Below are 27136 nucleotides of genomic sequence, written 5' to 3' on the forward strand. Positions count from 1 at the left end.
CTACACAAAAGTGCCAACCTTCATGCCTCCAGTTTTGAATTTTCTTTTGTGTAGGGTTGGTTCCTTGAAAAAAGATCTCCAAAGAGCTCTCCTAAGGATGTCTTTTTTTGTTTTGTTTTGTTTTGTTTTGTTTTCCACAAGGAGCATTATTATTGACCAATTTTTAAAAATTCCTGCAGCCTTTCCTTGTGAGTTAGCCTTTTGATTATTCCTCACACCACTGGGATTACCCAATGCATTTCAGATTTGAGAGAACAGAAATATTCTATTGACTGAGGGGCAGCCAGGTAGCACAGCAAGTAAGAGCACCGGCTCCAGTGTTGAGAAGACCTGGAGATCGAATCCTGGGCTCAGACACTTAGCACCCACACAGGAACACCTGGCCGTGTAACCTTAAGCAAGTTACTTAATCCCAATTGCTTAGGGGCGGCCAGGTGGCTCAGTGAGTAAGAGTACTGGCTCCAGTGTCAGGATGACCTGGATCAAATCTGGGCTCAGATACTCAGCACCACACCCAGAAATAATAACTGGCCGTGTAACCTTGAGCAAGTTACTTAACCCCAATTGCTTTAAAAAATATATATATATTCTATTGACTGTTTCACTAGCTATGAGTTCTTTCTTTCCTGACAACCCATCTCAGAGTACTCCAAATTCATTTTTTTTTCCTCTATGGGAAGCATGTTCCCCTTCCACAGCTTATTTAGTATACATATACATGTGTATATTATGCATGTATGATATGTATTGATATATATTAATTACATATGTATACAATATGTGTTAATATGTTGTGTTGGTATATATGTAGTATGTGTATGTGTAATATATATTGATGTGTGTATTTTAATATACATATGTATATTATATCAAAGACAGAAAATCCTTATTATAACATATTATTATTTAATATTAGCATGATAGCTCCTACCTTTACTGAGGATTTTGCCAAATTCAAATCACATGATTTTAAGTTTGGTTACTGTACCTAAACACCTTAACTATTTTTAATTCTACTCCCATATTTAGAGTAGGAGATTGATCAAGAAAAGCAGGTCCTGTTTTTATAAAGAGAAGACCAAGGTTTATATGCCGTGTCTGCCAGTTACTAATCATTTGAGCTCGTGAACTGGTCACTACCATAACCAACCACAACTCTCCTTGGACCCAGAATTTGTAAGCCTCCCAAACTTACAAAGTCACCTCTGAACACATTTACCATATTTACAAGAACTGTGTTCAGTCACCTAATTAGGAAACATAAAACAGAGGACTTTGGGCATTAGGTAGCCTAGCTGAGTCTTCTTAGCAGGATTTGGTGATAAGGAGAGAATGCTGGAAGGAAGAGTCAAAGCAAAGAGTGTACTACCATGTTTCCCCGATAATAAGACATTGTCTTATTATATTTTTTTTGGACAGAAAAACACCAGAGGGCTTATTTTCAGGGGAGGGCTTATTTTAATGAACATTGACAGCAATTTTAATAAACAGGTAAATGTGAACAAAAAAAATGTACCTTTATTCAATAAGCAAATCACTGGGGAAGAACAGGATGACGCACTCACTGCTGCAGCTCTGATTGGATGCAGCTCGGAGCGCGGCGTGCGTTTCACGGGGGGGAGGAGGGGACGGTGCATACAGAGGGTACCGTAATGTAGCGTGTAGAGCAGGGGATCACCTTCACTACAGTAGCAATCTCAATAGGGCTTATTTTGGGGGGAAGGCTTATTTTAGAGGAATCTTACACAGTAAGGGGAGGGCTTATCTTCGGGATAGGTCTTATTATCGGGGAAACACGGTATGTGACACATGGGAACATGGAATAGGCTGAGCCAAAAAGCTGTCTATTTTATTAGCTAAGGGTTTCTACAACCATCTTCCCTCCTCTCCTTTAACTGAGGAAATACGTGGAGTGACTGACTACTCAGGGCTTATCTTATCATTAAAAAAAAAAAAAGAACTATCAGAGGGAACCGGGGGGTGCGGCGGCAGGTTTGAAACGCAACTTGGAGAACCGAATGCTAACAGATCCGCAAGAAAAGCTTGACCCCAAAAAGTCCACGCGTCCTCCTGCCCTCCTGGGCAGCTGGCCGGCCGAGCCGTGAAAATGGGCTCGGCCAAGAGCGTCCCGGTCACCCCGGCCCGTCCTGCGCCATGCAACAAGCATCTGGCGCACGTAACAGACCCTCGTTCTCCCAGCGCAGGCATTCTCCGTACCCCCATTCAGGTGGAGAGTTCCCCACAATTAAGTCCCTCCCTCGGGGCACAGCAGCAGGAAGTGGTGGAGACCAAGGATATGGAGCAACCTCAAGGTTCAGATCCCAGATCTCCCACATTTGGCATTATCCGAACACCCATGAAGACCAGCACAATAGACCCTCCAAACCAGTTGGTAAAGCAGCTTAGTGAGGACTTTGGGACTGAAGCCTCTAAGCCAGAGCATTCCACTGAGCTGGCCCTACCTGTGAAGTTTTCATCACAGCCTGAGCAGGACTTGTCTCTGGATACTCCACTATCCCTTGAATGCCAGAAACTACCAGCCTCCCTGAGCCAAACTGGGGTTTCTCACAAACAGGCAAACACTACAGAAGCAACAGAACAGCCTCCAGCACTTCGAATGACCAGCCAGGACCCTGACAAGTTCTTGAGAGGTTCTGAGACACCTTGTTCCTCAGGTTCTAGGCCTCTTAGAAGGAAACCAGCTGGCAAGGTCCTAGGAAGATCACCCCTCACCACCCTGCAGGACGATAACTCCCCTGGGTCCCCTGATGCCTCGGCAGAGTAAACGGTCCACAGTGCTGAGAGAATGTGGGAGAACGGAAAGAAGCAGCTATTCTGGGAACTGGACACCCTCTGAAGATCACCGCATGGGCCTGGGATCAGGGTCATAACAAAGAGAACCAGCATTGTCCCTTGGTTGAGAACTAGACTTCAATTCTCTCTCCTCCTGGACTTGGATGCTTCATTTTGTCTCCTCCCTTAATAGCCTAGAGATAGACACATTCCTTTATCTTGCCTCCCCACAAAACTGAGATAATTGGCTCTGAAGAAGAAAGCATGTCTTGTCAACCATTATCTCCCTGCTCCCCTTATCTGAGTTCCAGATAATTCCCTCATTCCCCCCTTGTACAGCGTGTATTTGATGTATGTATGATTTCTTTTATATTAAAGAAAATGTTTAAAAAGTTAAAAAAAAAAAGAACTTTGCTTTTTTTTTTTTAAGAAATTGGGGTTAAATAACTTGCTCAAGGTTACATGGCCAGTTATTTCTGGGTGTGGTGCTAAGTATCAGAGCCTGGATTCGATCCCAGATTATCCTGACTCTGGGGCCAGCGCTCTTACTCACTGTGCTACCTGGCCGCCCAAAAAGCAAAGTTCTTTTTGTGCTAGGTCACCAATGGCTCCAAAGCATCCATGTAGTCACTGGAATGACAGCTATAAGCATGCTCCATAGGACTGATTTCCCAATGTGTAAAATAAGAGGCTGGACAAATCAAGGGTTAATCTAGGATCTATGAAATTTGTCTTCTTTTAAAAAATATTTTAATTTGCTGTTCAGTTGTGTCCTACTCTTGGTGAAATCATTTGGGTTTCCTTGGCAAAGATACTAGAGTGGTTTGCCATTTCCTTCTCCAGCTCATTTTACAGATGAGGAAACTGAGGCAAACAGGGCAAAGTGACTTGCCAAGGTTGCACAGCTAGTAAATGTTTGAGGCTAGATTTGAACTAATGAAGATGAGTCTTTCTGACTCCAAGCCCAGTGCTCTATCCACTATGCCACCTTAGCTGCCCCCCATATTTTTATAATTGTATTTTATTTTATGTTTTTGCTTTTTTTTTTTTGGAAAGCAGTTGGGGTTAAGTGACTTGCCCAAAGTCACACGGCTAATAAGTGTGTCAAATATGTGTGGCTAGATTTGAACTTAGGTCCTCCTGACTCCAGGGCCAGTGTTCTATTCACTGTGCCACCTAGCTGCCCCTTTTAATTGTATTCTAATCAGCCATGTTGGGAGAATGCTGGAATGTTACTTCTAGGAGAACCATGATGACCTATAATGGAGCATTCATGGACATTCTGTAACTGGCTCTGGTTGGGATAATCACTTTTTGAAAGGGATCCTCTTTGATTGGATTCTGGGTCGTTTTTCAGTCATGTTCAACTCTTTATGACCCCATTTGGGGTTTTCTTGGCCAAGAATTCAGGACTGACTTTAGAAACATTCAAAAAGACTTGTCAGCACCAATTATCTCTTCCGAACCTGTCAGTAACAGCCTTAGTGATGATCACTTATAGAATGGAACATGGGCCTACTATTTCACATGGAAGAAAAGAAACAAAAGAAGCATTTATTAAGCACCTGCTGTGTACCAGGTACCATGTTGAGGCACTTTACACATATTTCATTTGATCCTCACAAAGCCCCTGAGAGGTAGGTGGTATTATTATTCTCTTCATTTCACAGATGAAGGAACTGAGGTTAAGTGCCTTGTGCAGAGTCACATAGGTAGTATCTGAGGCCAAATTTTAACTCAGATCTTCCTGGCTCCAAGCCTGGTGCTCACTGTACCACCTAGCTTCCTGGGTCAGCTAATGTAAGATCCTGGGAGTAGTTAAAAATCTCAGGCACACCACATGCCCAGGTTAGATAGGCTACATTTGTTCCATGAAGCTACATGCTCAAGATCCAAATGTAGCCCATGTCTACTACACTGATGAGCTGTGGGCCCAGTGTTAAAAGAGTTGCCCAAAGGCACACATTTGGGGCAGCTAGGTGGCACAATGGATAGACTGCTGGGCCTAGAGTCAAGAAGTCAAGTTCAAATCAGATACATACAAGCTGTGTAACCCTGGGCAAGTCACTTCACACTGTTTGCCTCCATTTTCTCACCTGTAAAATGAGCCAAAGAATAAAATGGCAAGGGGCGGCCAGGTAGCACAGCGAGTAAGAGCACCGGCTCCAGTGTTGAGAAGACCTGGAGATCAAATCCTGGGCTCAGACACTTAGCACCCACACAGAAACACCTGGCCATGTAACCTTGAGCAAGTTACTTAACCCCAATTGCTTAGGGGCGGCCAGGTGGCTCAGCGAGTAAGAGCACCAGCTCCAGTGTCAGGATGACCTGGATCAAATCTGGGCTCAGATACTCAGCACCACACCCAGAAATAACTGGCCATGTAACCTTGAGCAAGTTACTTAACCCCGATTGCTTAAATTAAAAAAAAAAAAAAGAAGAAAATGGCAAACTACCTCAGCATCTCTGCCAAGAAAACCCTAGCTGGGGTCACAAAGACTCAGAAACAACTAAGAAATGACTCAAAGGCCAGATCTGAACCTCTGGCCTCTATATTTCTCTAAATTCACTAAATACTGGACTGGATTTTCAAGGGCCCTTCTAGCTTCAAAAAATCTATGATTCGAGGGGTGGCTAGTAGCAGAGTGAATAGAGCACTGGCTCTGGAGTCAGGAGAACCTGAGCTTAAATCTGGCCTCAGACACTTAACACTTACTAGCTGTGTGATCTTGGGCAAGTCACTTAACCCCAATTGCCCTGCCTTTCCCCCTCCAAAAAAAAGCAAAATAAAATCTTTGAATCTGTGTATAGCTAGTCCTGCTAAATTCTACTTTATTTCCATTTACTCCAAACCTTCAATTTGAGTAAGTTAGTGGTTTTACTTTGCTCCCATGACAGTCTGTCTCCAGCATTTCTGTTATGAAAATGAGGCTTTTCCCCATGACAAAATACAGCACCAAATCTATCAGGAAGACTTGCACTATAAAGGCAGGTCAAGTACCTAGGAACCTGAAGGAAAAACAACAACAAAACTGAACTCCCTTCACTTGCCTTGGAGGTGATGCTGGGCTCTCAAGGCAGAGTACAAGCTCTATGTTGGCTCTACCAAGATGCTGAGGTTTTAAGTACAGGCACAGGATGGGGCAGAGTCAAGATAGAGGAGTAAAAACAGGACCTCCAAGCACTCCAGCTCCCACCTTCCCCAATCCATGTAAAAGGGGACTCTGAACAAACTTTGGAGCTATAAAACCCACAAAATGATAAAGAGAAGCTAACCTCCCGCTGAGGACAGCCAGGCAGGCTGGCAGGAATAAGCCAGCCCAGTGCTTTGGGAGCCGAGATCAGCCACATGGAGCCAAGGTTTTAGCCTCAGTGTGGGCCTGACCAATCATCAGGTGGAGGGACTCCAGATCACCAGCAGCTGTGGCGGACCAGAATTAGCAATGCATAAATGCTAAGGACAAAGTGAGAGGTCAGTGCAGTGCGGACTTTGGGACCCAGTAGTTGGGAGTGCATTGGCTTTTGCCCCTGGGGCTAGAAGCCACTGAGGGCTGCAGTGCAGCCATGTGGCAGCTTCAGCTCCTAGTCTGCAGAGTGTAGGGGGACCAAGAGACCAGTCTGAGGGGTAATCGCTCTTGCTTTAACCTTCATGGATCTGCATTGTGGTCTAGGCTGGAGATCCTGGGCTGTACAACCAGCTTTCCAGAGTGTGTGGAGGCTTCAGAGAGGGCACCCAACTAATACCTCTGGCAGCTGAGAAAACCCCAGCATCTGGGACAAAAGTTCCCCTGTCTGGTGGCAGAGTCCTACTGTGGCAAAAAGCCCAAGGGTAAAGTGATTGACATGAGCAGGCAAAGGAAGCAAAATAAACAGAGTAACCCAACTTTACACTCCTATTTTGGGAACAAAAAGGATCAAAGCATGGAACAGGAGGAAGACACTGAAGTCAGAACTCATGCTCCAAAAGCTTCAAAGGAAAATACAAGCTGGTTACAGGCCATAGAGGACCTTAAGAAGCAGATAAGAGAACTGGAGGAAAAATTGGGAAGAGAAATGAGAATGATGCAAGAAAATTATGAAATAAGAGTCAACTGTCTGACTGAGGAAAATAACACCTTAAAAAACAGACTAACTCAAATGGCAAAAGAGGCTCAAAAAGGCAATGAGGAGAAGAATGCCTTAAAAAGCCAAATTTGTCAGATGGAAAAAGAATCTCAAAAGCTCACTGAGGAGAATCATTCCTTCAGAATTAGATTGGAGCAAATGGAAGCTAATGACTTTATGAGAAATCAAGATGCTGTTAAACAGATCCAAATAAATGAAAGAATAGAAGGCAATGTGAAATATCTCACTGGAAAAACCACTGACCTGGAAAATAGATCCAGGAGAGATAATTTAAAAATTATTGGACTACCTGAAAGCCATGATCAGAGAAAGAACCTAGAAATCATCCTCCAAGAAATTCTCAAGGAAAACTGCCCTGATGTTTTAGAACCAGAGGGCAAAATAGAGGTTGAAAGAATCCACCTCTCACCCCCTGAAAAAGACCCCAAAAAGAAAACTCCTAGGAATATTATAGCCAGGTTCTGGAATTCCCAGATCAAGGAGAGAATATTACAAGCAGCCAGGAAGAAACAATTTGAATATTATGGAAACACAATCAGGATAACTCAGGATCTGGCAGCTTCTACACTGAGGGATTGAAGGGCTTGGAATGTGGTATTCTGGAGGGCAAAGGAGCTGGGATTAAAACCAAGAATCACCTACCCAGCAAAACTGAGTATCATGTTTCAGGGGGAAAATATGGTCATTCAGTGGAATAGAGGACTTTCAAGCATTTTGATGAAAAAACCAGAGTTGAATAGAAAATTTGACATTCATATGCAAGAAGCAAGAGAAGCATGAGAAGATAAACAGGGAAAAGAAATTATAAGGAACTTATCAAAGTTGAACTATTAACATTCCTACATGAAAAAACAATAATTGTAACTTATGAAACTTTTCTCAGTATGAAAATAGTTGAAGAGAATACAAATATATACATATATGTCTATATAGGAGGGTATATGGGTATATGAATATATATGTGAATGTGTGTATATGTTTACAGGTATACATAGATAGAGGGCACAGGACCAATTTATTAGGAAGGGATGATACTTAAAAGGTGAAATTAAGAGGTGAGAGAGGAATAAAATGTGAGGAGATGGGGAGAGACAGATTGGGGTAAACTATCTCATATAGAAGGGGCAAGGGAAAATGGTTACAATGGAGGGGAAGAACAAGAAGGCAAAAGGGAATGCGTCAACCTTATTCTCATTGAATTTGGCTCAGGGAGGGAATGACATACACACTAAATAGGGTATCTCACCCTACAGGAGAGTAGGGGGGAAGGGGATGAGAGGGGGGATGATGGAAGGGAGGGCAGGCTGGGGGGGGAGGGAAGTTGGAAGCATCTACTTTTGAAAAGGGACGGGATCAAAGTAGAGAATAGAACAAGTGGGAGGTGGGATATGAGGAAGGGAAATATAGTCAGTCTTCTACAATATATCTACTATGTTAATGTTTTGCATTAGCTACACATGTACAACCTATACTGAACTGCTTATCTTCCCAGTAAGGGTGGGTAACAAGGGAGGAAGGGAATGAATCTGGAATTCAAAGTTTTAAAATCAAATGTTTAATACATATATATATGTACATGTATACATATATATACACACACACATATATATACTATTATTAATACTACTTTACATGTAATTGGAAAATAAGACATACAGGCACTGGGGCATAGAGATCCACCATGCCCTACTAGAAAAGTCGAAGGGGGTATGGGAGAAGATATTGGAGAGAGCAGATTGGAGGAGGGGATATCCTGTGGGACCACTACTTTGAGGCAGTGGGTAGGGGAAAAACAGGGAGAAAATTTGTAACTCAAAATCTGGTGGAAATGAATGATGTAAATCAGAAGTTAATAAAGCATTAAAAAAAAAAGTATAGGCACAGGAGTGGGCTGTGTCTTGATGCATAAATTTAGAGACATCTCTGCTTCAAACTTCTTTTTTTTTTTGCTTTTTTTTGGAAACACTTCAAACTCCTAATGGTCAGTTTGTGCTTAGTCTGTGGAAGCGCCTTCCCAGGGCCCACTGGTCTGACCAGTCACTCTCAGACACACTGCACTGTGATCCCAACATGCAGGAGTCATTTTGAGCCTCTTCCAGTTATCCTAGGACCAGTCCCCAAGGCAAAGTTCAGAAAGGCTCCTGTCGGTGAGCTGACCACTAGATGAATATTTGTATTTATTTATTTTTCAATCTGTCCAAAGATCTGAGCTCATAGCCTGACTTCACTAAAAACCTGTGTGAACTTGCACAAAGTTATCTAATCTCTGGGTCTCATCAGTAAAATGAGGAGGGAATGGGAGGTGGTAACACCCTTTGACAGAGCAGTGATGCACTTCTGAGAGGAAAAGAAAAGGTACATTTTCTGACTCTGCATATTCGCCACAAAGGCTTTGTTTTTCTTTCTTTTAGAGAAGAGTGGGTGGGCAAGGAGGGATTGGTGTGGGATAGAAGAAAAGAAGGGGCGGGGAGGGGCGGGGAGAAGGCTGGAGTCTTGGGCACTTAAAGTACTGTCTTAACTCCCTAAGTGTTGGGCTGATTTAAAAAAAAAAAAAAACATGATCACACTCTTCACTGCTACAGTTCATTTCTGCCAAAAAGGCAACACTGGCGCCTGCAAACGATGACTCAATCTTACAGGACCCCACTACTCTGGGCAGGCTGTAGTGCAAATTCCTAGGCATTCTAATCAGGCCTCGTCCTGGATCTCAGCTGAAGTCTTTGTTTGCCTGGCATGCGTATATACACACTTTGGCCACAAGAGGGAGCCAGGATGGCTGGCATTTTTCAAATCTTAAACCAATGAAAATGGAGAAAACAATCAGACACATGGGACAGGGAGGATGGGGAGGAGGGAGGATGGGCGGAGTGGTTGTGGCACAAGCTGCTTTGCTGGAGTGGAAGAAGGATTATTCTGTTTTTAAGAAACTAGAAATAAGAAGCAACTTCTTAAACTACTCAGCTTCAGTTCAATAAACCCCTGCAACATGTTAAAAGACCAGGCACTGGGGGAGAGATGGGAAGAGGGCAGAGAAAAAACAGCCATACCCATCTGTCTGGGCTGTCTGCTCTCCCTGCCACCAAGATTGTACCCATCACCCAGCAGGCAGCCCTTGGGAAGCAAAGTGTGAGCATATGCTGTGTGCCAGTGCCAGTTCTGTGTGTGTGTGTGTGTGTGTGTGTGTGTGTGTGTGTGTGTGCTGGACAGCCCATCCTCCACACTGTTTTTCCCATTTATTTCATTTTCAAGCTTGGCTATTGCTACATCAAATCAAAAAGTGTGTGTGTGTGTGTGTGTGTGTGTGTGTGTGTGTGTAAATCAATAGAATGTATTGCTACAGGTGTAGTTTTCTATCCCAGGATAGAGGACAGGAATTTTAAACTAAGAAGATGCCATTAATAAGATCACAGGACATGGGATCAGAGATTTAGTCAGAGGGAAGCTTAGAGGTCATCTTGTCCAACATCCTTAATTTATTATTATATATTTTTTTAATTTTGTGGTTTTGTTGTTATTGTTCAGACCTGCGATATCATCAGGTAGGGGACTCCTGGTGCAGAAATGCCTTGCATTGGTGCAAATCTTTATCTCTTCTATAATTTATAGCTAGTAATAATAAGAATAATAATGATATATAACATTTGTTTTGTTCAGTTGTATATGATTCTTCACAATTCCATTTGAGGTTTTCTTTGCAAAGATCCTGGAGTGGTTTGCCATTTCCTTCTCCAGCTTATTTTACAGATGAGGAAACTGAGATAAATAGGGTGAAGTGACTTATACAGGGTCACAAAGCTGCTAGTAAGTGTGTGAGGCCAGATTTGAACTCAGGAAGATGAGTCTCATCATTCTATTCACAGTACCACCTAACTGCCCTATTGGGATACGGAAGGAAGGAAGGAAGGAAGGAAGGAAGGAAGGAAGGAAGGAAGGACTCTGCCTTCAAGAGACTCACAGTCTAACAGGGAGACAAGGTGCAAACAACTATGTACAAATGAGATATATTCAGTAGGAAAACAGTAAGATTAAGGGAGATCGGGAAAAGCTTCTCATAGAAAATGGGATTTTAGCTGGGACATGAAGCCTATATCTAAACAATCTGTGACTCTGTGATTCTAAGCTATGATAGAGCTGCTGAGACCACATACTCCCTTACAGCCCAATGTAACCCCAAGGTCACTAAGTTGTGTAGGTTTGAGATCTCATCACCCTAGCCAAACCAATAAACTTTTTTATAAGTATCTACTATGTGATTAGCACTGTGTTAGCTGCTGGGAATACAAACCTCTCCCCCCCCCAATCCCCCCCCAAAAGTTCCAAGAACACTCCACTGAATTTTGAGAGTATGGGAACAAAAATATGTGATAAGGCTAATGCAATAGTAACCTGAATTAGGAGAGGCCCAGAGTCTAGTATGAATGAATAAGAATCTTGCTGTATATACACACTCTGCCCTGGTTAAATTACATTTAGAGTACAGTGTTCAAAGCGCCTTTGAGAAACTTAAGAACTCTGATCAAAGCAATGGCTAGACAGGATCCCAGAGGACCAAGCATGAGGCATTCAGCCCACCTTCTGACAAGCTAGTAAAGGGCTCTGGGTATAGAATAAGTCAAACATTTTCAGACTCAGGCAGTGTGAGAATTTGGTTTGCTTTGACTGTTCATATTTGTTTCAAAGCTTTTGTTTTTCTTTTTAGAAAGAGAGAGAATGAAGAAGGAAGGGAGGGAGGGAAGGAGGAAAAGGAAGAAGGAAAGAAGGAAGGAAGGAAGGAAGGAAGGAAGGAAGGAAGGAAGGAAGGAAGGAAGGAAGAAAAGGAAGGAAAGTCACTAAAGCACTTTTTAATAGGAGAAAAGGAAGACCAGCAAGAATGACAAAAAGGATAGCATTAAAACATGTTGACTTTGTTATATTATTTAAAAACAAAAGCAAACTTTTAATAGAGATTCACTGTTTCATGTACAATCATTTCTTTCTGTTCATTTATTTTTTTCCTTGCAAAAATAGATATCCCTTTAATTATAATTGGTTTTTTTCTTTTTATGCATTTACATGGAAACAATTAATGCCCTACCCCTAGGGATGAAAAAAGGCAAAGAATTATGGGCCCTACATTTCTAAAGGGCACTTTGGTATAGGCATTCCAGGCCTCTATTGATTCTGGCATTCCATTCTCCACAAAGCCTCAGTTGGGCAAGAAGATGGTGCTGGGAACCCCTTCTCTGACTCATAGGTTGAGTGATTTTAGAAGACCTGAGGATTTTCAGATTCTCCGAACTAATCTGAAAATATCTTCAACTTCCCAAGAATCAAAGTGGGGAGGAGCTGGACACAAGGAAGTCCAGGCTTCTTCCACAGACTGCTGGGGAGGAGAGCAGGCAGAATCATCACCAGACAGATGTGTGGCAGGGTAGGCCTCTTCTGCCCCACCCAATCCCTGCAGTCCCCACTCAGGGGGCTTCTCTTGCTACCCACAAATGGAGGCATGTGTGGGATGAGAGACCAGGGCGCTCAGGCATTCCTCTGTTCTGGTGCAATGTACTCCAGGCCCAGGTGTGTGAAAATGTCTTCCTCTGAAGTCCCCAGTAAGGATTCCTTCTTTTCTGGGTCATAGAGGCCGTGGCTGTTCAGAAGCAGCTGCTTCTCTGTTTGACTAAACCTTCGAAGTTCCCTCTCAAAATGCTGGGAGCCAGTCTAGCCAAGTAGGGCAAAGGCAAACTGGCCGATAGGGGTTACCACAAGGTCCACTCTCACTGCTTTCCCATCCCCTTTCTGTTCATTTATGTAAATGGACATCCTCAATTTAGTTGTTTTGTTAATGGAAGAATTGTTAAAATAGAATTAAAAAAACAAATGGAGAAGTTTTGGGTTTTTTTTTGGAGGGCAATTAGGGTTAAGTGACTTGCCCAAGCTAGGTTTGTGTGTGTGTTGTGTCCGAGGCCCGATCTGAATTCAGATCCTCCCTTCTCCAGGACTGATGCTCTATTCACTGCGCCACATAGCCACCCCAACAAATGGAGAAGTTAAAAAAGTAGTATTAGATCAGCTCTGGATGCCACATTTTATGGAAAATCTAGAGGATGGTGACCAAAATAATGAAAGTCCTCTGGATCATGCCATGAGAACCAGGAGAAGAAACCAGCAATATTTAGGCTAGAAAAGAAAAGCCTGGGGTCTTAGTTGTTTTCAGGTATCTGAAGAATTGTCATGTGGAAAAGGGACTAGATGGTTTCTTCTTGGCCTCAAAGGGCACAACCATAGGAAATGGGAATTGGTTACAAAAAGGGACATTTAGGCTTGATATCAGGAAATATTTCCTAACAATTGTAACTGTCCAAAAGTAAAATGTACTCCACTTTATCAGGGGCATTCCAACACAGCCTGGATGAACTTTTTGTCTGGGATATGGTAGAGGGGATGCTTGTTCAGAAGAGAACTGGAGTTGGCAACCTCTGAGATCCCTTGAAACATTGAGATTCTGTAATTCTGTGATTCTCTGAGATCACATTCTTGGATCCTCTGACTTTTTGTTTCTCCCTTCTCTGAATGTTTCTAGCACTGAACTGGGAGCTTGAAAATCCTACCTCCTCCGTGTACTCACCAAGTCCATCTTTTACCTGAGTCTTACTTTCTTCAACTTTAAAAATGAGTATTGGACCACATGTTCTCTCAAAGGTCTCTCCCAGCTCTGATATTCTGATTCCATTGTGGCCCAAAAGCTGACATAGTCTTGGAGGCAGTATGATATGGAGGAGAAAGAGCTCTACTGGAAGTGGAGAAGACCTGGGTTTGAATTCTGCCTCTGGTTCCTGTAACTCTGGGCAAATCATTTAATCTCTCAGAGCCCTTAGGCAAGTCTCTAAAATTCCAACTTAAAGAAAAGTTGCTGATCTGGGGAAGCAGACCAATTACTGTTCTAAATTAGGAGAGTTCCTTTCTACCTATATATCTTGAGTCCTCTGTCATCTTGATGTCTCTGAGTCTCAGTTTCCTCATCTGTAAAATGACAATGGAAAAGATTTCTAAGGTGCTTTCCAGCTCTATATACACAATCCTGTGACATAGTAGACACTTTTAAGTAAATTATTAAAAATAGTCCAAGGAAAACTTGCTTAATTGTTGAAGTAATTATGATTCCAAGGTCCAGCTAGCTCTGGGCTGACAATGGACTGGGAGCCTGTCTGGGGTGGGCCTAGAGTTTCCAGAGCCTGTCCAAGGCGGACTGGGCCGCCCATGTTTTCTGAGGTCACCATGCTAAACAAAAAAGGAGCCAGGACCAGTTCCCAAATGGTCCACTGGGTGATCCTGGCTCAGTACTATCTACTCCTTGGTGAGAAACACCCTGATCATGAAGTTGTTTTCAGTTCTTTAAAGTAACTTTCTCATTGATCATTGCCATTATCCTGTTTCAAAACAGGGAGCCTGAACTCTTAAATTACTGCTTCATTTTCAAGTATCGTGTCAGGCACAAAGTAGGTGCTTCACAAAAGCTTATTGGATTGGGGGTACAGTAAAAAGGGCATTAGCTCCAGTGTTAGAGAACCTGGGTTCGAATCCTGTTTCTGTCACTTATTACCTCTGTGATCTTGGGCATATCCTCCCTGGGTGTGACCTTCACTTGTTTAAAAGGGTTGGACTAGTCAGCTGAAATCAAATTGAACTTTGAGGACAGCTTGTTAGGTCCTTGAACATAGGAGGCTCTCAAGAAATGATTAATGAGTTAATTGAATGAAAAGAGAGAGGAGGAGAAGGAGGAGGAGGAGGGGAAAGATAAAGAAGTCATGCAATAAACATTCCTTTCAGCAATTTGCTATGCAAACATCAATTTTTTAATACTTTACTTTTTCCCATAATTACATGTTAAAAACAATTTTAACAACTGTTTTGTAAAGTTTTGAGTTCCATATTCTATCCCTCCCTTCCTTCTTCCCCTCCCCACTCCCTGAGATTCTAAGCAATCCAATAAGGGTTATACATGTGCAAACATGTAAAATATTCCCACTTTGGAGAAGACTCAAACAACAACAACAAAATTTAAGAAGCAAAAAATAGCATGCTTCAGTCTGCCTTCAGACAATATCCATTCTTTCTGTGGAAGCAGATAGCATGTTTCTTCGTGAGTCCTTTGGGATTGTCTTGGATCATTGTACTACTGAGAATAGCTGTCATTCACAGTTCTTCATGCAATAGTGCTGTTACTGCGCACAGTGTTCTGCTGGTTCTGCTCACATCACTTTGCATCAGTCCATGGACATCTTTCTAAAGCATCATTTATTTTTAATGTTATGCAACCATTCATCCATACAATGGAGGCAATAATACTTGCTCCTTGGTCCTTCACAAGCCTATGATGAAAAAGGAATGAATTTAAAATCAGGGAGCTGGTGGTTCAAATACTGACTTGATTTTCTTAGTATTTATGTGATCCTGGGTAAGTCTCTCAATATCTCTGTTGATCCTCTCCTGCAGAATAGATTATGTGGTGCTGTGGAAAGAGGCCTTCTCTTGAAGTCAAAGGACCTGAGTTCACTTTCCTACTCTGCTTCTTATTGCCCATGTGACCTGCTCTCCCGCTATCCTACGCCCCCTCCCCAATATGTTAGTCACCTCATCTCTTTGATCCTCAGGAGCTGGATTAGATGCCCCCTCTCACAGAAAAAGGAAAGTGTGGTCCAGAGAGGTTGTGACTTATCCCAGGTCAAGTAGGCAGTAAGTGTCAAAAGCGTCAAAGGTGGTGTTTGAAAGGGAAGGGGTGGAGGTAATGTTCTTTTCACTATACCATGCTTGTGGAGGGGGACAGAGGAATGACTGGATCTCTTATGTCCCTTCTGACTTTCAGTCTATAAACTTATAACCCCCTCCCCCAAACACACATTTACCAGCTGGGTAACTCCAAGTATCCTCTGTCAATTGAGGCCTATATATTTGTCTTTGAACCCTACCAGATTCCGGTGAAGAAAACCTTTTGAAACCCTTAAAGCAACACAGAAGTGTTAGCTTGTGGGCATCAACAAACACAAATGTAAGACGACCTTCTTCCCCAATGGCCTTCATGTTATTTTTCTTCTAAATATAGCCCTGTGTCCTCAGAGACTGTGCGATACATATCCCAACTTAGCCTATCACTGGCTGATGGTGGAAGATTTGTTTCATCCCTGATCCTAAACCCAACTGGTCTCTCCTTCCCCTTCCTTTTTAGGAAGAAGAGTAACAGGTGGGTGACCTCTGTGTTCCCTGGCTGCTGCTGATGCAGGCCCCTTCTCAGGTCTCCTGGGAGGTGTTGGAGATCACACTTCCACACCTATCTTCATGATAGTATAGGGTTGCCAGTTCTTAGTCTGCAGAATACAGGACATGGTCTCAAGCTTTTCCAGAGTTTCCCTACTCCCCCACCCCCACCTCTGAAGTTGTGGGTTTCCTCCCTCATCAAATCATTCTGCCTGAATCTCACCGTTGTCTCCATGGCTCTCGACCTGGTTTTATACTTAGTTTTTTTAGAGCCAGCTAGGTAATGAATAGAGTACTGGGCCTGGAGTTAAAAAAAAAAAAAAAAACAAGAGTTCAATTCTCATTTCAGATGCTTACTAGTTGTGTGGCCCTGGGCAATCACTGCCTCTCATCTGTTTAGTTTCTCCATCTATAAAATGGGGATAATACATGCACTGAGCTTCTAGGGATGGCATGAGGATAAAATGAGATCATGTTTGCAGGGTACCTGGAATATAGTAGGCCTTTAATAAATGCATATTTCTTTCCCTTTATCTGGGTCTACTTGTGGAATTCCTCATTTGTTTCCATCCTCCAAATAGAATGTAAGTTCTTTGAAGGCAGGAACTGGATTTTTTTTTTTAATAATTGGTTCCTCAATGCCCTAGAAGTATCTTGCTCAAAGTAGGTGCTGGATAAATCATCATGATTTGTGGAAAACATGTTTGTTGGTATATAGAGTTGAAGGACCTGGATTCAAATTCAGCTCTTCTACTTTGGGCTTCAGTTTCCTGGTCTGTAAAGTAAGGTGGGGAGAGAATGTCAAATTAAATAGTTTTTTAAAGTCTCTTCCAGCCCCAAATGTATTAATAACAAGTCACTTTATGTCTCAAAGTCCCAATTTCCTTATTTATAAAATGAGGATGCTTGGGAAAGTTAGTATCTCCAAGGATTCTACCACCCTTTTCCACCACTGTTACTAGAGAAGGCTGACCCTTGGTGTTGTTACATATATATTAATGGAATTAATATCAACATGGCCTCATAAATTCATCTCAAACTCATTGTGTCCAAAACAGAACTTATTTCTCCCATCTTCTGATTTTCCCTATTATCCTTGTGGGAGGGAACCACTCCTCCAGTTTATCGAATTGCATGAAATCCAATCCAGCATAAGGTCTACCTCTTTTCACTCCCCTATCTTGACTGTCCCAAAGGGAAGGTATCTCCCTCCTCTGAACTCTAATAGGACAACACATTAATTTTATGATTAGCCACAAACTGTCTTGTGACATTTCATTGACCTGTTATTTAAATTGGTATTAACTTTCCATCTGTTTATTAGCTTTTCCAAGCAATTTATAACTTTTGACAGCAGAAGCATCATCTTATAATGGCTTCTTTTGTTTACCCATAGTGCCCTGAATATAGAGGGACCTCAGAAGAGTGGTATGTTGACTTACTTTAACCGAATTCAGAGGAATGTGTCTAACTGGACTCAGATACTGGACCATTATATTTCTTGACAAGGTCAAAAACAGAAAAAGGCATTGAAATACGAGGCAGGCCTGATACAGCTGACATATGGTAGCCACATGATGGGAGCTCAACAGCCCTGCTCCAGGGAGAAATGTTAACTTTCTTGCTGGTGATAAGCCAACTCATCCAACCCCCATTTAATTTCCTTTTTTTTCAAATGGTAACATATTTCATATGTAGCCCTATTTTAAATATTTCAAATTACCCTCTAAAAGAACTTAGAGAAAGGTCTTCCATATATTTGGGGAGGGGGAAGCATTATTATCCCCATTTTATGGATGAAGATTAAGTGATTGGTCATACAACTAGTAAGTGTCTGAGTCAGGATGAACTCAGGTCTTTGTAACTCTAGGTCCACTATTCTATCCACTGCACCACCTAAAGGCAACTCCTCTGTGGGAAGACATGGACAAGAGGTACAGAAGGAAGAGTGGGCATGGATGAGGTATGGTATGTATTGTTGGAGCCAGTAGCCACATTGAGAAGACTTTGAATCCACTGAGGATACTGAAATAGTAACCTAACTCTTAGTGTCTTCCTCTTCTTTCTCTACTCCTGCACCACTGTCACTGGGGAAGGGCCTGAAGGCCTATTAGTATTATGTACACTTGAGTATAATACATATGCATATACAGACAGTTCTCACTTTTTCATAAATTCACATTACATACATAAAGAATCCTGAAAGGCATATGCATTTAAAAAAAAAAAACCCATCCATGTTTACAGTATTGTGTTCTTCCTCTCCTCCTTCCCTTCTGCTAGGCACTCAGCTTTGCCCCTCACCCAAAAAAGTGACCAGAGGCAGGGATCACTGCCCAATGGGGGAGTGGGGGGTTTGGGTTGAGAGCACCAAGAGAGGAGCCCTTAGCACCACTCTGCTTACCTGTCCAGCCCCTGTCTTCTGTCCCTCTGTGTTGCAGTACCATGTGGCACTCCCTGGCCCCCAAGTTCCTTCTCCTGCTCTGGATTATGTCCCTGACCCCCATGAATGAACCCTGTGCTGGTCCCCTCCCTCTATGGATGAGTGGTCTCCTTGCCTGTTTGCCTCCCTCCCTTCCCCACTTCTGAGAGCAAACTGGAATTACATAAAAATTGCTTTAAGTAGAGGTCTGCAGTACTGTCTGTAGTATGTGATTACAACAGCATGGCCTAATGGGTGCATTTCAAGCCCATCATGTCCAAAACAGAGCTTATTTTCTGTCTCCTCCAAACCCTCACCTCTTTCAAACTTTCCTATTTCTTCATGTGAGGGCACTACCCAGGCTCACAACCTGAGTGTTTGACTATGCACTTGCATTCACTCCATATTTGCAATCTGTTGACACATACTGTGGTTTCTACCTTAGTAACATCTCTTTTACCTATCTCCTTTTTCCTCTATAAACTGCCACTGCTGTGATCACCTGGATTATTGCAATTACCTCCTAAAAAGCCTCCCTGTCTCAGGTCCCTCCTCCACCAATTCATCCTCCATCAGCCAGAGGCTTTCTTGAAGCATAGGTCTCCCTGTCATCCCTCTACTTAAACTCTTTTGGCTCCCTATTATCTCCAGAATTAAATAAGCAGTTCTGCATAGCATCTAAAGCTCTTCATAATCTGGTCCTTTCCTACCTTCCCAGTCTTCTGGCACTTTACTCTTCTCCCAACACTGGATCTTCCCTGTGATGCAGCCACACTGACCTACTACTCCAACAGACCACAGCCCAGCTCCCAACTCCTGGCCTTTGCACTATGCTTGCCCCTTACTTCTAACTCTTAAATGCTTTGGCTACCTCCAGGCCTCAGTTCAATGCCACCTTAGACTGGAGACCTGTCCCAGGTCCAGGAGCTCTCAGATTACAGTTCCATCTACTCTCTAGTTATTAACATGGCTCTCCCCAACAGAAGGTAGGTCCTTGAGGGCAGGGGCTGTCGTTTTTGATTTTCTTTTGTACCCTCAGTACTTAGCATAGCAATCAAATCAAAATGCCTTTTGATTGATCACTTATTTGAACAATTGCATAGTAATCAGTGTCAATCACAACCACCAAACAGGCCAAACACATGCCCATCCAGGTAGCTTTTTTTTGTATCCTCAGTACTTAGCACAGTAATCTTTGATCACTTATTTAAACCACTGTCCATTTCATAACTGCCAGGCCAGTGATTTTTATATACACATGTAAATTTTTTAAAAGGATCATAGACTTTTATTTTATAAAATAAATGCTTTCACAGTATACAATTCATATGTTAGTGTTCTCTCAAGACTTAATGAGACTACTAGCTTTGTTTTTTTTTTTTTAAATAACCAATCCAGTCACTTGGCTGAATTGTGCTCAAGGATAAGAGAAGCCCCTGCGGCTGCCTGGCTCACAGGCCAAACCTCTGCTCCACCTGATCCGCGATCACCTCCGCGATGGCCAGGGAGGCGGTGGCAGCTGGGGACGGGGCGTTCCTCACATGGAGCACACGGGCCCCCAAGGCCCCCGCGCCGCCGTCGAAGACAAAGTCATCCACAAGGTTGCCGTGGCTGTCTAGGGCCTGGGCCCGGACTCCGGAGGGGCCCCTGACCACGTCGGACACGCTGATCTCGGGGACGAAGCTCTGCAGCTGGCGGATGGTGGCGTGCAGGGAGAAGGCCCGGTACATCTCACCCAGGCCAGAGGCCATGTGGCGCATGGCCAGCCGAAGCAGGCCGCTGTGGCGCAGGGACTCCCACGTGTCATGGGCCGAGAAGTCCAGCGGGCTGTAGCCCTCCCGCTTGAAGGCCAGCACAGCGTTAGGCCCTAGCCAGACGCTGCCGTCCATCCTGGCCGTGAAGTGGACGCCGAGGAAGGGGAAGTCGGGGTCCGGGACCGGGTAGATGTTGCCTCGTACCAGGTGAGTCCTGTCAGGCCGGAGCAGCAGGTAGTCCCCGCGGAAGGGCACGATGGCAGGCTCGGAGCTGCAGCCGCTAAGCTGGGATACACGGTCCGAGTGCAGCCCAGCGCACGTGACCACGAACCTAGCGTGCACTTGGGCTCCGCGGGCGCTGCACAGCAGCACGGGCGTCCCGGGCCGGTCCGGGGCCAGCTGCATGCTGCTCACTTCGAAGCGGGTGAGGAGGGAGCCGCCGGCCTCACGGAAGTCCTCAGCGAAGGCTGCGGCCACGCGTGTGTAGTCTACGATGCCAGTGGAGGGGCACTCGAGGGCCAGCAGGCCGCGGCAGTGGGGCTCCCGGGCACGGATGTCGGACGGCTGCAGAAGGCGAAGACCGGGCACCTGGTTCTGCAGGCCGCGCTCGTGCAGTGCGCGTAGGCGGGGCAGCTCTGAGCGGCGCACAGCCACCACCAGCTTGCCACAGCGCCGGTGTGCCAGGCCCCGCTGCTCGCAGTAGGTGTAGAGGAGGCCGGCGCCGCGCACGCACAGCTGGGCCTTCAGTGACCCTGGAGTGTAGTAGATGCCGCTGTGGATGACCCCGCTGTTGTGGCCCGTCTGGTGCTGCGCCAGGCCGGCTTCCTTCTCCAGGACCAGCACGCGGAGGCCCGGCCGCCTGAGGAGCAGGGCCCGGGCAGAGGCCAGACCCAGGATCCCCGCGCCCACCACCACCACGTCGTACGTGTGGGCGCTGCCGGCCTCGGGCCGCGGCTCCAGGCCTGCTAGGCCCCGGGCCTGAGGTGGAGTGGCTAGGTCTCGGAGAAGTCGCGCCACCATGGAGCCCCTCGGGGACGCCATGGTGTCCTTGAGCAGCAGCAGGGCTTCTCGAAGACCTAAATGTGCCGGAGGCGGGTGGTGCCGAGACCTAACTTCCGCTTCCGGTGAGGGTGGGGTGGGTGGGAAAGGCGTGGTGCCTCCTTGAATTATGCACAGGAAGGCAAAGAGAGCACCAGCTCCTCGTTAGTATAGTGGTTAGTATCCCCGCCTGTCACGCGGGAGACCGGGGTTCAATTCCCCGACGGGGAGAGTGGAAGTGAATTTTTGCTAGACCACAATTGATTTAATTTTATTTTCTCGGAGATGTCTCAGAGCAACACACTACTAGTGATTAAAGTCTGGGGGCCCTTCTGTGCTTGTCAATACGACTCAAAGGCAGGGAGCGAGAGGCCCCGAGCGCCCACTGCTCAGGGAGGAAAGGGGAGGGTCGCGGGGGCGGGGGCACAGGCAGCCCGGGGAATGCTGCTTTTCCGGGTCGCGGGCAGCCTCTAAGTAGTAACCAGTACAAAGCCCGAGGCAGGCGGGAGCGCGCGCGCACCAGCGGGAAAGGAGCCCCGGGAGCGCGCCTCAGGCGGGCGGAAAGCGCCAAAAGCCTCCTCCTTCCAGCGGAGGGTGCAGGGTCGGGATATGCCCCTCTCTTTCGCCGCCCGGGCTGGGGTGGGGGAGGGTGTCGGGCACTAATACTGGGGCCTTGCGGTCCCCGCAGCAGGCCAAGGAAAAGCGAAATGGTCTGACTGGCTCAGCGTCCCCGCCTTGCCGGAGGCGGAGGGAGGGCAGGATGGCAAGGGAGCCAGCACGCACTGAGCAGGCGCGAGGGCGGGGCGGGAGCGGGCGGGGCGGCGGGATGAGGGGGATGGTGAGGTTCTAGGAGCCCGCGCGCCACACAGCTCAGCAGGACCTCGTGGCGCAACGGTAGCGCGTCTGACTCCAGATCAGAAGGCTGCGTGTTCGAATCACGTCGGGGTCAAGGTTTTTCTTTCAACAACTGGGGATCCTGGAGATCTTTTTAACGAGGGTGCCCGAGGCGTCCCCCTCCGGCTCTGCACCCTGCCGGGGAAGGTGGGGAGCAGAACCACATTGGGGTGTTTCCAGATTTCCCAATGGGGGTGAGGGAAACAGGCAGGCTGGACTCAACTTGGCCGAAGCCGCAGATGCCTGTACCCCCCCCCCCCAACTCCCTTAACAAACACTTGTAGTGTGGCTATGGGCAGGGGTCACTCCCATGCACTGGCTGCACCGAGGCCCGCTAGTGGCTGCAGGGCCAGAGGGTGGGTTTGGTTATGCTGGGGCCGTACAGCCCTCCAGCCCCCATTCCACTGGGCGGGAAAAGCTCTTGCATTCCTCTTGTAACCTCCGGCAGCTGATGAGTACCGCAGGCCCTGAGCCCTGGGCTGGGCCGCTTTAGGGGGGCTGCCCCTGGAAGCAGGCAGAGAAGTCGGGGCCCCTTCGCAGTCAGAGGTTCCTTCCATGTCATGTGGCGTGCTCAAAGAATGGAGAAGGGGCACAGCAAAGTCGCGGGTTCCTGGCTGCTTTGTGGCTCTGTGCCCGTGACCCCCCAGCGGGAAACCGATGAGACAAAGCAGAGCCCAACCTTCCCTCCAGGACCACCCCCACCTGGTGAGGTCAGGAGAGACCAATCTGGGAGGGATGGTCCCAGCCCCAGGAGGAGATGGTTGGGGGCTGTCCCAGTCTGTGAGCATCCCTTCTAGCCAGGGTCCAGGAGGGATGGGAGAGTGAGGGGCCTCTGCCCTCCAGCCATCACTGTTGTTCCCATCTCCTTTGCCCTCGGATCTGTACAGGAGCCCAGCTAGCCTCTGCTTCCACATACGGAATAAAAGGTTTTTGCTCCTAGTAGTGAGTGATTAGCTCCTCAATTTTTTTGTGTGCCCTCTCTCTTCACATACAACAGCAGATTCTGGGGGGAGTATAACCCCCAAAGTAATAAGTGCTTTTGTCCTGAAGGTGGAATTTTTCAGGTCTCTGTTATTCTGGATCACTAAATTTGACTTGTGTGTGTGTTGGTAAGGAGCAACAGCATGCACAGGACAAGAGAGGAATCCTAAATCTAGAGTGAATTCTCACTTGACCATAAGATCAGTGCCCGAATTTCACAGACCAGAGATCTAGAGCTAAAAAAGGAAGCTTGGAATTGTCCAGCCTGGTCCCTTTGATTTATAGATAAGGAAACTGAGGCCCCAGGAAGTTAAAGGAACTTGCCCAAGGTTACATTAGTAAACTAAAGTTTCATGAAGTGCCTGGAGTAGACTAACCAGTTAATAAAACACTTTATCTAAAGCTTCTCACTCTTCCCACTTAAACTGCCTCCCTGTTAATAAATTTTAGATGGCCTAGAAATCAGAAGAGGGCTATGTTCTCAGGGAGAGCCATAATGGTATGGTCTGGGATTCATGTGGGTCTTTCAAATCACACAACCAATTAATTATGATGTTAATCCACATATGTTTCATGCTTGTCACATCTGTTCTAATATGGCTCCCTGTTCTGAACAATCTGGGAGGCAAATGTATTATAAGACTATTGACCAAGAGGGATGCCACGTTCTTTCTAGAACCTTATCAGAAGGTCACTTTCTCCAGGACACAGTTTCTCCAGGAAACTGTCCCATATGAGTGATTCATTATAAAGCAATTTACTGTTAGTCTGTCTTGTACCCCTAGAGCAGAAGTAGGGTCCAAGGAAGTGATTCATACCCATAGTCCTCCACTTCTGCAAAGAAAAAGGTAAGTAAATTCCTCAAGGATATGTTTTAGGGACATGTTTTCTTATATGGAAGAATTAAATTAAAAAATAATCCATCATTTCAAACAAAATAAGTCACACAGTCTCTTTTTAAAACAAAACTGATTGCACACAGTAGAAGCACAAGTCCCCCTCTATACTCCTTCCCCCTCCCCCCAAGCCAGCCCATAGGACCAACAATGTCCACTTTCCATTCACCTCTTGCTATTTGAAATGTTTCTTTTGTACAGTATAATGTGTGGTCCTCCCTTCATTGTCTGAGAACATCTAGAACCCTCAAAGCAAATACAGGATTCTGAACTCAAAGGACTTAATCTCTACTGATAGAATTTCAGATCCCATGACAAGTTAAGGCAGGATTTTTGCATAAGGAGGTCTCCACTGGACCGATTCCAATCACAGTGTATAGGCAGCTGCCTATCCATAACAGCAATCATACTAAAAGTGTTATTTGGTGTAGCAGCAAGCACCCCAAGAGTCCTCAGGGTTTGCAGCTACCACAGGTTCTTGGATCTGCTTTGTTAAAGGAAAGCAACTCAAAATGGGTTAACAAGCTTACTTTAATCAGTCAGACATATATCATTTACTTTGTTCAGGAGAAAAGGTCAGCACCCTGAACCTCAAAGTATACAGGCATAATTATCAAGACAGAAACATCAAGTAGACAGATTTCCAAACTGTCCAACCATTACATCCATACCCAGTCAACATCTGGGTTTCCACATTCTGGGTTTTTCAAAGCCGGGGGACTCTCAACAACGGCTTCCCAGAATTCAGATCAAATCACAGAACACTTCTCAAAGTGAGTCCCAAAACAAAGCTACACATCAGGGCTTATATAGCCTTCTCCTGGCTCAGAGAATGTAACAACCTTATTGACCCACTGGCCAATCAAAAAGTATCTACTGAAAAACAAGCCTCCCACCCCAGGCTCCAGGTGCACGTTAGCCTAGGGGCAGGGAAGATCTTTAAATCTGCATTTCCATTACATTTGGTCATTCATTTCTTGATCTGTGAACTCAAAGGTTGGTGAAAAGGCATTCAACTCACTGAATAATTATAACAATTACAATATTATAATGATAATTAAAATGCCATAATTAATAATAATGATGCCTATGAAACTTAGCCTGGAAAAAAGACATGAGAAAGGGCACCCCCCTCCTTTATTTGCAGAGTTTGGGGAGACTCTGGGTGTGGAAAACTGTCTTTATTGTCAGGCTTGGTTAATGTGTTGGTTATTTTCCTGGAACTACCTCTTTTTAATCTTTCTTTTCCCATTCCCAAGGTTGGCTTGATGAGGAATTAAGGAGAGATAGAAGAATATGTTCAGAAATGAAGGTAATATAAAAATGAAAGATACTAATAATTTTTTTTTAGAGTAAATGCTTGTTGAAATAGGGGAGAAAGAAGAGGCATTCAAAAGAAATTATTCGTTTGTAGATCATGTTAAATGGGCAAATTGTGCTTTGGAGAAATGAGAGAAATATGAAAGAGGAAGAATAGAATCCAATAACAAAATCATTCCTTCTTCAAAGGAAGACAATGTAAAAAGCTATGTAATCCACTATCCCCATAAGTAAAATTGTTCGCTTTCTTCCTACTTTGCAGCATGTACCGTATTATCCCATTAAACTATTTTATATCATAAACTAAAATTATTCCCCCCGAAAATGGCAATTGGACTAATTTTTCTCGTCAAAACAACAAAAAAATTTTCACTGTGAGCATTCACACCTCAAAACTGGAAAACCTGATTTGTTGTTTTGTTGACTAACAACTTAAGAAAGTGATGGAGAATATGTGAATAAATTTTAATATGTTTATGATATAAATCTTATTCTTGCCATAACATTGTTTTGGATAACATTTAAAGTATTTTCTTGGCTAAGAAATGTGTGAGAGGCCTTATAAGTGTGGTTTGCAAAACAGAAAGATATTTGTAGAGTGCCAAATACATATCCTACAACCGAGAAGTGCCAAGGACAGACCTGTGCTTTATGGATATCCCTTTGGCAACCAGGTGGAGGATGCATTCATGGTGAGTTAGAAAGACTGGTAAGGCAAAGGAACCAATTTGGAGTCTATTTCAATAATCCAAGAGAAAAGTGTTCAGAGATTGAGCTAGAAGAACTTAATGTGAGTGGAGGGAAAGCTAGAATCCACAAGAATTTTCCAGCTGATTTGATGTAATAGATAATAGAATCTCAGTGTGCAGGGTGTCCTGCCCTAGCTTAAACTGTAGATACATGATGAAAGTTTAAAACTTCACTAAGACTTTGGGGACAGTATGTATATTAGATGGATAAGCTAGCTATTTTCTGTTTTTATTCCCAGAGTTTGGCACAATAGCAAATCATAAGGGCTTAATAAATGCTTTTCCCATTCCATTTGTTCAGTCTTACAGGGCCTGAGAGAAAGAGAAGAGTAGGGGAAGTTCCAAAGTTGTAAAATTAGGAGATAAGAAGGATGTTAAAGCTTTTATGTCAGCTGGGAATTTAGGAAGAAGGGTGTGCTCTGGGATAAAGATAATGCAAGATGCCTATCTTTCCCATAAGGGCAAGGTTCCCACCAAGGCCGGGAGACAGCCTGACACTTCTGTGAGAATCTTGGACCTTTGCCTCTGGCCACCCAGTTAGAAATATCTGGGAGATAGATCTTAGGGGAAAGACTTGGACAGACCAGATCTAGGTATGATCTCGTAGAGATGACAATCTTACCCAGAAGAACTGATAAGAGCTCAACTGAGAGATGAGTGAAGGGTCTAGGACACAGCCTTGGGGCTAAGGGGTATTTGGATGATGATCTAACTAAAGAGACTGAGAAAGAGTAACCAGAGAGGTTGGAGGAGAGTAGGGACAGAGCAGAGTGTGTGGTCAAAGAGAAGCGGATCCACCGAGAGGAAAGCAGCTGTAGGTCAAGGAGAAAGAGGATTAAGGAAAGGCTTTCAAATGTGGCAATTAAAGGATTGTTGGGTAACTTTGGAGACCAAGACAGCTTTAGGTTGAGTGATAAGATCAGAAGCCAGACTACA

At 44.7% G+C, this 27136-nt stretch overlaps 2 protein-coding genes and 2 non-coding genes across 4 annotated transcripts; 3 read left to right on the top strand and 1 right to left on the bottom strand.

The window, feature by feature from the left end:
* The first annotated feature begins 1968 nt into the window (after positions 1 to 1968).
* On the top strand, positions 1969 to 3202 carry LOC138166643 (cell division cycle-associated protein 3-like). The gene is given in 3 exon segments (XM_069095086.1): positions 1969 to 2758; positions 2760 to 2800; positions 2802 to 3202. Coding segments are annotated over 3 exon segments (819 nt in total). The 5' UTR covers positions 1969 to 2107; the 3' UTR covers positions 2929 to 3202.
* A 16631-nt stretch (positions 3203 to 19833) lies between these two features.
* On the bottom strand, positions 19834 to 21433 carry L2HGDH (L-2-hydroxyglutarate dehydrogenase). Its single transcript, XM_069095203.1, has one exon. It carries the CDS (start codon positions 21361 to 21363, stop codon positions 20020 to 20022), a length of 1344 nt encoding a protein of 447 aa, XP_068951304.1. The 5' UTR covers positions 21364 to 21433; the 3' UTR covers positions 19834 to 20019.
* Positions 21434 to 21519: 86 nt separating this feature from the next.
* TRNAD-GUC (transfer RNA aspartic acid (anticodon GUC)) lies at positions 21520 to 21591 on the top strand. The gene has a single exon. It is a non-coding gene; the product is annotated as a tRNA-Asp (tRNA).
* A 646-nt stretch (positions 21592 to 22237) lies between these two features.
* Positions 22238 to 22309, top strand: TRNAW-CCA (transfer RNA tryptophan (anticodon CCA)). Its single transcript has one exon. It is a non-coding gene; the product is annotated as a tRNA-Trp (tRNA).
* The last annotated feature ends 4827 nt before the right edge of the window (positions 22310 to 27136 follow it).

Source organism: Petaurus breviceps, unplaced genomic scaffold (assembly GCF_028583685.1).
Source record: "Petaurus breviceps papuanus isolate PSGF00001 unplaced genomic scaffold, PetGlider_PUasm1.0 225, whole genome shotgun sequence".
Taxonomy (NCBI): Eukaryota; Metazoa; Chordata; class Mammalia; order Diprotodontia; family Petauridae; genus Petaurus; species Petaurus breviceps.